Raw genomic sequence first — 11,499 nt, forward strand, 5'->3', positions numbered from 1 at the left:
CAAAATGTATTAAATTTTTACTTTTTTTTTTTTTTTTTTTTTTTTTTTTTTTTTAAACAAGGCACCCCACCTTTGCCTGTAAAATGAAATTACCAAACTTTACCATAGGATCCAGTAAAAAAAAAAAAAAGGGTCCAGGGAGATATAGAGGGTTTTAGCATTTGAACTCTTCATTTTTCTATATTAATTAATTTAAAAAATCAAAAAAAGTTGATTGTGCATTTATAATGTTCACTATATCTATAACAAGAACTGGGGACAATTGCTGTGTTTCCATAACAGCCACCAACATAAAGGAGAAGAACATGTAAGTGCAAGACTTGCACATCACATCAATAAAAACTGTATGAATTTGACAGGAAAAATGATACATCAAATGATAATATATTACTTTGGATACAATATTATTTATGATTTACGAGAGCATGTGGCCCTCACACTGTCTGCCAAGAAGAATTCCGGCCCTTGAACAAATGTAGTTGATGACCCCTGGTGTACAGGTTGACAGCCTGTCACAGGGCCAATTTACCTCATAATGTATTAAACATTCATCTCATCATCGGGATTACTTTCAAAAGGTATTCATTAAAACCTGGTAATCTCAATCTGTTTAAGGTGGTGAAGCTTCTATTTCTCTTCCATGTCTTCAGGCTGTTGGAAATATTTGATTTGCAATGTTGATTTCTTATAATTATTATGTGGCAGATATTCAAATTAAACAAATAATGTTTTATTTGTAGCACAGTTTTTTGTGTGGTGGTTTATGCACCAGTTTATCATGTAGAGTTTTAGTCTTCTTATCTAGCACCATAATCAGCTCCAGTTTTTATATCATATTTCCAGCTGCTGTACCCGATCAGCCTCCCAGAGACCCTTTGCTGCAGTTAGTCTCCCTCCAGGAGGCGTCTGGCTGCTGGCTGCTGGATCCAGCTCTGGCTGCTGCACTGGGAAAGAGCAGCGAGGAGGTGGAAAAGTCAAAGCCTGCAAAGGTGGGTTGTTGTTAATTTAAATGATAAAATAAAATAATCATGAGAGGTGTTGTAAAAAAAAAAAAAATTTGATAGCATGATTCTGACATAAACAGGATGTGACTAAACACATGGAAACACAACAGAACATAGAAGAAATGAAAATAAAGTCAGGCCTGCGTCGCTGCATGAAAATAAACATCTGCAGAGGTGGCAAAAAGTACAGACATTTTGTACTTAAGTAGAAGTACAAATGCTTGTGTTAAAAATACTCCGATAAAAGATTCAACTTAATTACTCAAGTGAAAGTGAAAAAGTACATTCTCTGAAATCTACTCAAAGTAAGAAAGTAAACATAACTCTTCTGAGTAGGTTTCTACCAGCTATTTTTGTGCAAAGCTAACTGAACCCCATGCTATATTAATATAATAAAGCAATATTATTACATGAGAATACAAACTTTATTTCAATCTAAATTCTAATTCTAATGAAGCTCAAACTCAGCTTGAACACTGTTATGCAGAACACGAGCAGAGAAAATGTTTTTTAAAGAGCTCTATTTGCTTTTACTTACATGGTCGAGGGTGACTCTTGCCTCACCTGAACAGGAAAATGAGTGCAGTCAGTGGGATTCAGCAGGTGGGGGAACCCTAAGATCACTTGTAGTGACACAGCAATAGTTACTATTGAGAGCTCCAGTAAATTTTCTTTGTGCCAGGCTGTGATCAGCTGACCTGCGCTCCTGCTGCTTTGTGTGGATTTACACAACTGAATTCAACAAGATGTGACCCAGTATTTCATGAGCTATCTTGGCTGATTTCCACCACCTACACCGACAGTATACGGTTTACACTGTCTTTGTACTGACAGTGTAAACTAATCTGTGCTGCACTTGATGTGACCTCACAATGAGCATGAACACCACAGCTGCTGTGCACCAGTCCAGCACAGAGCTTTACTGTAAATTCACCACAGTACAGCAAATTAACCTGTTTATCCTGCACTAAACTGCAGTATGTTCGTGCAACCTGTGAATAACACAAAGTAACTGTTCCTCAGTTTGTTTTGCACGACATTTCACAATATGAAAAAACATCAGCTTCACATCATATACAGATCCAAGCTCTGATTTTAAAATGTAAACTTTAAATTTCCAGTTTACCAGATGTCACCTCTCTTCTTCCTCTCCTGTCCTCTTTCTTACATCTTTCTCTATCTCTGAGTGAACTTCTCTCTGACTCGCACTGGAAATACAGCAGCTATTCTTTTAGCTCGCAGAAACTGTGTGACAAACTGCAGACACTTTGTGTGTTTGCTGATATTTGTAGAGCATTCAGAAACGTTACATTTTAAATGACCTTCCACAACACGTTACTCCCTTTATTTTCGCTGCTTGTCAGTAGCACTAGCTAAACGCTGAAGTGCCATGACCACAACTTAGGGACATTTGTAGTCGGTCTGGCCCACTTTAACCCCTAAGTACAGCACTCTAAATGATACATAAATTATCTGGTTTTCCCACTTTGATCTCTTTGTATAAGATAAACCTCAGTGATAGATACACCATTACAATTGTCTCTCATGTGTTACTTTTCCTCCATTTAGGCTCAGATCAGTTTGATGTTTGAAGGCACAGTGACCGAAATAAAACCTTCCCTCAGTAAAGTACAGATACCTGAAAAATCTACTTAAGTACAGTAACGAAGTGTTTGTACTTGTTACTTCCCACCTCTGAACATGTGTATATCAGAGGCTAAAGCACCCACTGAGCTGCACCAAAGTCTGATTTTTACTAAGTAACCACACAGCAGGAGAAAGTATTTCCCTCATCACTCAGCAGTTGCTGTGAAAGTATTTCAACATATTATTTTAGATCATTTATGTTCTCATATTTGGAGACGGCAGATTTCCAGCAGGAGACACAAATCCCTTCATGGCTGCATCAGGAAGGGCATCAAATATGCAGAGCTTTGGTGACCCCTTGTGACAAGGGAGCAGTTGAAACTAGCTGCTACTGCTAGTTGTAGAAAAAGAGGTCATGTGGGGTTTTTTTGGATGTTCTGCTTCATTTGATAATTTTTGACTGTTTGAATTAGGCCAACAGTGAAGTGTGGGCCACCATTCTGGCTCTGATCTGGCTTCATGGTTTGAAGATGGATGCAAAGGACGAGTGGGAGCTTCTGGCTATGAAGGCTACATCATGGCTCCGTGCTCAGAACGGTAGAAACCATAAAAATAACAAATTATTATTTTAAACACTGTTTGATGCTGCAGTCAGCTTTTTTTTTCCCCCTAAATCCATTCTTATGACTCTGTTTTTGTGTTTTTAGCACCGTGTGTGACAGAGTGTGTGGAAGCTGGAAATGTCCTGTTGGGCTGCAGCTTGAAGAAAGAAGCTCTGGGGCTCTGAGGGATTTCTTCAAGCGGCTTCACCTTCAGGACTGATGAACAGAAGCAGATCTACTCTCACCATACTGCCTTTGATTCAGTGCTGTTTCATATTATCTACCCCTTTTATAGTTGTTATGTAATCAGGATTGTTATGGATTCTTTATTGTTGATTATATTTGAAGTTTGTACCTAATTCGGGTTTAAGTAAGTAAAATCTATTTATATAGCACTTATCACAGATAAAAATCACAAAGTGCTTCACAACAAAAAACAAAAATAAAAGTACAACAATATAAAACAATAGAATACAATATACTTTGTTAATTAAAAGCTTGTCTGTATAAAAATGTCTTCAGCTGCTTTTTAAAAGAGTCAATGGAGTCTGTACAGCGTAAAGACAGTGGAAGAGAATTCCACAACCTTGGTGCCACAGCCCCAAAAGCCCGATCCCCACAAGTTTTGAAACGAGTGCGAGGGACCAACAGTAACCTTTGACCTGATGATCTATGAGCTCGGGATGAAGAATATGGTTTCAACAGGTCAGAGATATACTGGGGGGCTTGGCCATGTAAGGCCCTAAAGGTTAAAACTAAAATTTTAAAATGAATTCTAAAATATACTGGCAGCCAATGAAGAGAAGCCAAAACTGGAGCGATATGAGATCTTCTATTGGTGCCAGTTTCTTGCTGCAGCATTCTGCACAGTTTGAAGACGATCCAAAGCTGATTTGTTAAAACAAGTAAAAAGACAATTGCAATAATCCAGACGGGAAGAGATAAAAGCATGAATAATCATCTCAAGCTCAGCCTTTGACACCAGTAATCTGAGTTTTGAGATATTCCTTAAATGATAAAAACAATTCCGAACCAGCTGTTTGGAGTGATGCTCGAGGGACATCGAACTGTCGAAAATGACACCTAAATTTCTGAGGCTTGATGGCACAGAAGGGCCTAAGAAGCTCATATGTTGCCTAATTTCCGAGATCATGTGGTCAGGAGCAATAATCAGTGTTTCCGTTTTATCAGTATTTAATTGGAGGAAATTGTCGTTTAACCATTGCTTGATTTCTGTCAGGCAATTACTTAAACTGGACATTTTATAAAACTCAGAGGCTTTGAAAGAACAATATAACTGAATGTCATCAGCATAGAGATGATAAGAAATATCATTGTAACGTCTTATAATTTGGCCTAGAGGAAAAATATCAAGTAAGAAGAGAATTGGACCCAAAACAGATCCCTGAGGTACCCCACAAGACAAAACTGTTGTTTCAGACATCACTTGATTCATATGAACCAGGGTTATTATAGTTCACGAAAACGAACGAAATAACGAAAACTGAAATTGAAAAAACATTGTCGTTAACTGAAATAAATAAAAACTACAATTAAAAGGAAAAAAACGATAACTAACTAAAACTGTATTGTGAGTTTAAAAAACTAACTAAAACTAACTGAAATTATTGTGGATTGATCATTTTTCCGAGTTTAAGCTGGGAGCGCCGTCGGGCAGCTGTGTGCGTGCGTGTGCACGAGAAAGCGGCAGAGTCGCTCTGAACCGATCGGGTTCAGAGCGGGTCCACAACGCTGTGATTAACCTGTTCAGTTCTTGTGCATTTCCGTCTACTTTATCAGTGAGAGAATAACAATCAGGAATAATAATCAAAGCACACAAATGTCAGCAAATTCCTGGAGGGAGACTGCTGTCGGAATGGACGTGAGGAAATGAAGGAAGTGGAAAAACAAGGACAAATATGTTTGCAGCCAGAAAACTGAGCACAAAGAGCCAGGACCAAAAAAAGTCCCAGCTGGCACCGCAGCACACAACCACAAGGTAATTAACACACACAACACACACAGCTACACAAGCATAAATGTGGACATGAGGTCGGACACTTCTATAGGTTGTGTACAGAGGCTGCAAAGACCCTGCGAGTCTAATCGGCGAGCATCTAACCAAGCTAGCTCCAAAACAGAAGCAGCTTCAGGTGGTGAGAACATCAGGATGCAGCTGGATTTGAGCTTTGACTCCTTCAAAGAGTTTGTTTTTGTCAAACACCACATGTAGCTGTTGTTAATCTACTGCACTGACACTGGAGTTTATTGGGAGTTTATTGTAGAATTTATTGAGTTTGGGAGTTCATATTTTTCTCCCTGTTGATGTTCATGTGTGTCCTAATTATTACACATTTAGCATGTAGCGCTTCTGTCTTGTGACTGTTGGTTGTTGAATATATTTTATGGTATCTTGAGTTTTTATTACACAATAGTCACTTTTGCGCATTGAATCTTGCACCTGACAAAGTATGAAAATACTAAAACTAATACTGAAACTAAACTAAAACTAAGCAATAAACCTAAAATAAAAACTAATAAAAACGAGCAAAACCACCCTGAAAACTAATTAAAACTAACTGAATTAGAGAGAAAAAAAGTAAAAACTAACTAAAACTAAACGATAATGTAAAATCCAAAACTATTATAACCCTAATATGAACACTAAAAGATCTCTCAGATAAATATGACATGAACCATTCTAAAACAACAACAGTAATCCCAAACAGATCTCTAAGCCTGTTTATCATGATACTGTGATCAACAGTATCAAAAGCAGAGGTGAGATCTAATAAAACCAGAACTGTGAACTCTCCAGAGTCTGCTGCCATCAAAATGCCACTAGATACTTTAAGTAACGCAGTTTCAGTGGAGTGCAATTTGTGAAAACCAGACTGGAAAGTGTCCATAACATAACAAGTTGTTCTGCTACTGTTTTTTCCAAAATCTTTGACACAAAAGGCAATTTGGATATTGGCCTGTAACTGTTTGGAAGAGATGGGTCCAAATGAGGTTTCATTAAAAAAACAACAGCTTGTTTAAAGAAGCTTTGAACTGAGCCAGTTTGAAGAGAAGTATTTATTCTCCACTATACAGGGGCCAATAGAGTCAAACACACTAATAAAAGGTTTACCACTGTAAAAAATGTCAGAACTGCTCTGAATACTCTGAACGCAAACACAGTAAAAGTTGGACAGCTACTGTAGCAGCTCATTCAGAAAGCGTGTTCATTCCTTTTCTCTCCCACTAGATGGTGATGATGTTCATGTTTGGCTTCTTTGACTTGTTTCACACAGAAATAGCAAAGCCACTCCACAGAGAGTCATTTCACTTTCTGTTATTGTTCTGCAAATGGCTGCAGTTCAGGGTCCCTGCAAGCTAGTCCTCAGTGAATTGGAGTGAATGGAGCTAAACAGCTAAAATAACTATTTCCACAGTTTACACCAGCTTCTAAACAAAAAGGTACAAAGTGTATTTTAGCTTTTACAAAAGAAAATGCTACAGGAGCACATAGACTTTAAAAAGTGTCGTTCAGACTGAGTAGGAGATAGGGTAGCCAACATACAGACACTATAATCATTAGGCTACAGTCATGACTCTAGGATTTAAACACCTCTCAGAGATAAAGAGTTCATGAGAAGCTCATTCCCTGTTGGTACTGATGTTAAGCCCCGCCCACACGAGGGACTCCACAGATGTGGCGAGTGCAGAAGAAAACCCTCAGCTGGGTAAAACTGTTTCTGTGGGAACACTGTAGACAAACAAGCTTTTGCTTCATATGGTGCAGGAGGGAGGTACTTACCGGGTGCCCAAATTCCTCTTTTCAAAGGTAGGCTTTTCTTCAAATGTTACTTTAATAGATTAAAAAAAAAAGAAAGCAAATGCAAACTACACCAACAAGGACACTGCATCTCTGTCACACTGCATTTTGTAAATGTATTTTTGGCTTAATTTTTTTTTTCATCTTGTTTTATAGTGTTAAAATATTTTTGCAGTTTTACATTTTTTTTTTTAATATATATTTTGGTTTGATTTATTTTAGGTATTTTAGTTTTAGTGTAAGCTGTTTAGTTTTATTTTCTCTAATATGTATAATTCTGAAGTGACACGCTTCATGAAAATCAGCCTTCATCATATGGATGAAGGTGTTGTCTGCAGGTGTGTATGAGTGTCTGCTTTGCTTTTATTCCACGGTGTTTTCAGAGCAGTTCTGATCCTGAACAAGCAGAACAGGAACATTTATCTCACTGCTTATTGATTGAAGTACAAAAGTAAAAGGTGTTGATTTTTCAGCTGAAGCATAAAGTAAACAATAAATCAACATTTGGTGACTCAGTCCAACCCATTAATACCAGATTTGTGACAATGAAAGACTTTGGACAAATCCCAGATCAATAAAATATAACTTGCTCATGAGAAACAAATGTCGATGCGTTTTTCCAACCGCAGTAGGTACAAAAACCCACATCCACATTTCTGTGTCAGTCTGTGGTTGTGAGGAGAGTGCAGGGACCTTGTACAAAGTGCAGCACACATGCAAAAAAGGCCATAGAGCAGCTGTTGTTCTTCAATGTGCTCACATAAATCTGAATTGGACTTTGAGTTTACTTTTAATGTTTAGTTTAATCAAAAGCAACAATAATGTAATGTTGGCCAGGTATGCAACAGAAATGTTGAAACTGAAAGAGATTAAACCCCAAACAAACAAACTTAGAGGGCAGCCCTTTAAAATGTTATCCATGCTTGTTTTTCACCATGTTTGAACTGCAGTCTCAGCCAAAACTCCGTCTCCCACCACCAATTTGTTCAAAACTCAGCTGAGACAAAATCCCATCAGTCCCTTCCTCTCTACACTACACTGACTACCTGTTAGATGAAGTTATTTCCAACTTTTACTACATTCTTCTACATTCTTACAAGGCTTGCTCCGACCTTTATTAATAATTAAATTACACCTTATGAACTGAGTCACTGCCTGCTTGTTGAAGAAACCTCATATCCCAGTTTGTATCTCATGGTGGAGAGGAGCCTGGATCTGAATATGCAGTTTCTGACCTCTAGGATAATGCTAGGACATCAGTTATTTCTCTACCTGATGCAGTTTGACTCACCTGTGATAGATTTCTGGACAATGTTGAAGAGACCGTACCTACTCCAGCACTCCGTCGGAGTCAAAGGTCAAATGCAGGGATTCATCCTAATCCTCATCATCTCCCTGGGTCTGTTTCTAGTAAAATCTCAATTAGTCCTGATTTACTGTCTGTTACTAACCAGTGTGGGTACTGTTTACTTCAGGGAAGCTGTTAGTGAGGTTAAGAATTTGACTTAAGTCAGCGAGGACATTGACTTTGTTGTGGGGGAGAGTGTAGTCGGGTGGAAAATGGGTGGGAAGATGTTTTCCATTGCCATCAGTGGGTGATATTTTACTGGAAGTCTTCTTTGGTTTGTGTTGGCAGGAGCTGAAGGGGGAGGAAAAGTACAAATACCTCCACAGGAAACAGGAAGTTCAGTTGCTCTGCTCCATCGGACCAAGTAGAAGGCCACACTCAAGGCTTTTGGAACAAGCCGGTGAGTTTTAGGTAAACTGTCACATGTCATTGAATCTGCTTATATGTAACTCTAAATCAGATATATCTGTATGTGTTTTATATGGATGTGTTAATTCATTTGAAAATGCAAAGCTTAAGTGTTTGTGCAATATCTGCAGGCTTGTTGGTGTGGTTTAAGGGTCAATGACCTTGCAGACCTGAAGGGATGAGGACCATGTGTTTCCGTTGCCTTGCATGGTATTTACATGTTTTATATTGGGTTATTTCATGTTTTCATTTGCGGGTGGGGCCCAAAGCAATGCACTAGAAGTTAGTATTGTATGTATTTCATTCTTTAATATGTATAACTGTGTGTTTCTTGTAGTTGATATTTTGTTTTCTTGTTGAATACTGGAAACTGAGCCACTATAGTTGTTTGTGCACTCAAATATGGATTGGTTTCCTCTTGAAGGTTTTTAAAAAGTTTGTTCAGAATAAAGGACCTTTTTATGTATATTGTGTTTTGTCTTCAGCTCATTTGGCCAGACACCAGACATGTGGCAGTTAAAAGCCATGCAGCTGCGTTTTGCACCAGCTGGAGACGAGACAGTGATAACTGCAGGTGTAACAGTAGGTTTTGTGTATTGTGTAAGAAGGCCCAGATCTACAGGACAGGTCCCACCAGTAATACCAGGACAAAAACCAAAACCTTTGTCTTCTTGTCATTAAATGAAAAAAGTTTAGTGCCATCCAGGTTTTAACTTCTTCTAGGCACCTAATCAAAAAGTTTTATAGAATAAGACTCTTCTTGTTTTAAGGGGACAAACACCTGGCTGTCATCAGCATAAAAATGGAACCTAAGGGAAGAAGATAAAGTGAAAATAGCAGAGCCCCAAGGATGGAATCCTGGGGTATTCAAATTATTGAGCGTACCACAAAATTTTCTGTCAGCCAGACAGCACCCAAACCATTTCAGGGCAGTGCCATGAATGCCTGCACAATACTCTAGATGAGAAACTGAAATACTGTGATCCACTGTATGAATAGCAGCTGTTAAATCTAGTAAAACTAGGATCACATGCAGTAGTCTCTGGAGTCTGTAGCTAAAGGAATATCATTAAAAACTGTCTGTAGTTTCTGTGGTATGAAAAGACTTAAAACCAGACTGGACAGACTGACTCTCAAAACTCTTTCTTGTATACAAATGACTGTGTGAGTTCTGAGCCAAATCAGCACATTGTGAAGTTTTCCAATGACCCTGTCATTCTGCTCACCAAGGATTGCAGTGCCTCCACCCACAGAGCTGCTGTGGATAGGTTTGTGGCCTGGTGTGATAACCATAACCTTCACATAAACCCCTGCAAGACTGTTGAGATGCTGTTAGATGCAGCTTTGTGCTCTTGGGGTACTGCCAGCATGGCATTTTGTGGCAAACAGTGTAATACCGTAATTCCTGCACTTTTTGTAGCACTGGGCCCAATTGCTGACCATATGTGTTCAATATTATTCCGTTGATGCTCAGCAATTCTGCATGCTGAATAATTATTATTTACATATTACAAATGGCTTATTTACTAGTCTCTAATTAGGTGCATTTGCATAGTTATGCAAAAATACACATCTTTTGGATGAAAACAGTCCAAAACATCAAACACCTATGCCCTCTAGATTGGATATGGTATGCATTGATACTTGTCCCACCCTCCACGGTGACATGGACATGACATAGTTTTACAGTGTGTATCATACTGAAATACAGCTTTATCTGTCCATGAAGCCAGATTAAATGTTGTCATCAGGGACTATTGGCCCTGATCACATTGTCAAGTCTGGCCCTCCTTGAAAAACTTTGGACACCCCTGATGTACAGCACTTTATACTCTGTCTGTGTACAAATATATATGTGCTCGGTATAATGCGTCACATCATTCTGTCCAAAATAAGAGGAAGCATAATTGTTACCTAGTACAGCACACAAAACACTGAGAAAAATCATTATTTTTAGATATTTAGGTTAAAGGTGTGTTGAAAGGCTGCACAGTAGTTTGAATTTGTAGCCTCTGTGCTGGTTAAACATGTTTTTAAAAGCCCTCAAGCAGGTGAAATAACAGATTTTAAAAAACTAAATGATACGTCAAAGCTTTGCAATTTAAGCATTACTAAAGTAAGTTAAAAAAAAAGTATAATAGTATTATTAGCAAAAGGTATGCCCACACTGAATAAGAGTAAAACAGTGTCAAATGCTTCTAAGACATAGTTGCGGCCAGTCTAAGCCAAAAATCCCAGGGCCGATTTTTTTGTCCCAGACAGTGAATTAATTTTGACATTGAAGAAAACTAAAAGCTAATGTCATGAAACCGAGGTGGTTGAAATCAACAATGCAGACTCCGGAGGAAGGTAAAAAGGTAGTTTATTGGCAGTAACTCAGGGGATATTACAGGGTGTCTTGGGCAAGGGGGCTGCGGGCCTTCCAGTGGGGTTCCAGATGTCTTCCTCAGGTCTGATCTCCTCAACACGGGTCTCTCCCTCCTCTCACGGTATCTAAGGCACACGACAAAAAGCAGGTTAGCGCATATCCAGTACGTGAGAGGTTTTACTGGCGTGAATCTGGAGACAGCCAAACTAACTGTTGCTCAGTCAACGATCCAGCGAAGACCAGACGCCACTCATCAGATTAAGGAGTCCTGATGGCCACATCAGGAACAGGCGTGCAAAAGCCTCCTGCAGCAGCTGGTTCGGTGGGAGGAGACTCAGGCTGACCAAGACCAGTCAGAACTA

The 11,499-nt window shown here is 38.8% G+C and overlaps 1 protein-coding gene and 1 long non-coding RNA gene across 3 annotated transcripts in view; both read left to right on the plus strand.

Annotated features, from left to right (window-relative positions):
- The window catches only part of LOC115791277 (von Willebrand factor A domain-containing protein 5A-like), a 54,691-nt gene extending 51,030 nt beyond the window's left edge, over positions 1-3,661 (plus strand). For both annotated transcript variants that reach the window (XM_030745467.1, XM_030745466.1), the window contains exons 20-22: positions 844-989; positions 3,065-3,188; positions 3,299-3,661. In XM_030745467.1, the coding sequence (XP_030601327.1) occupies positions 844-989; positions 3,065-3,188; positions 3,299-3,378 (350 nt within the window). In that variant the 3' untranslated portion in view covers positions 3,379-3,661. The remainder of the gene's footprint in view (positions 1-843; positions 990-3,064; positions 3,189-3,298) is intronic.
- A 3,142-nt stretch (positions 3,662-6,803) lies between these two features.
- LOC115791290 (uncharacterized) lies at positions 6,804-9,102 on the plus strand. The gene is made up of 3 exons (XR_004020859.1): positions 6,804-7,022; positions 8,650-8,761; positions 8,901-9,102. It is a non-coding gene; the product is annotated as an uncharacterized LOC115791290 (long non-coding RNA).
- Positions 9,103-11,499: the final 2,397 nt, after the last annotated feature.

This window comes from Archocentrus centrarchus, chromosome 13 (assembly GCF_007364275.1).
Source record: "Archocentrus centrarchus isolate MPI-CPG fArcCen1 chromosome 13, fArcCen1, whole genome shotgun sequence".
NCBI lineage: Eukaryota > Metazoa > Chordata > Actinopteri > Cichliformes > Cichlidae > Archocentrus > Archocentrus centrarchus.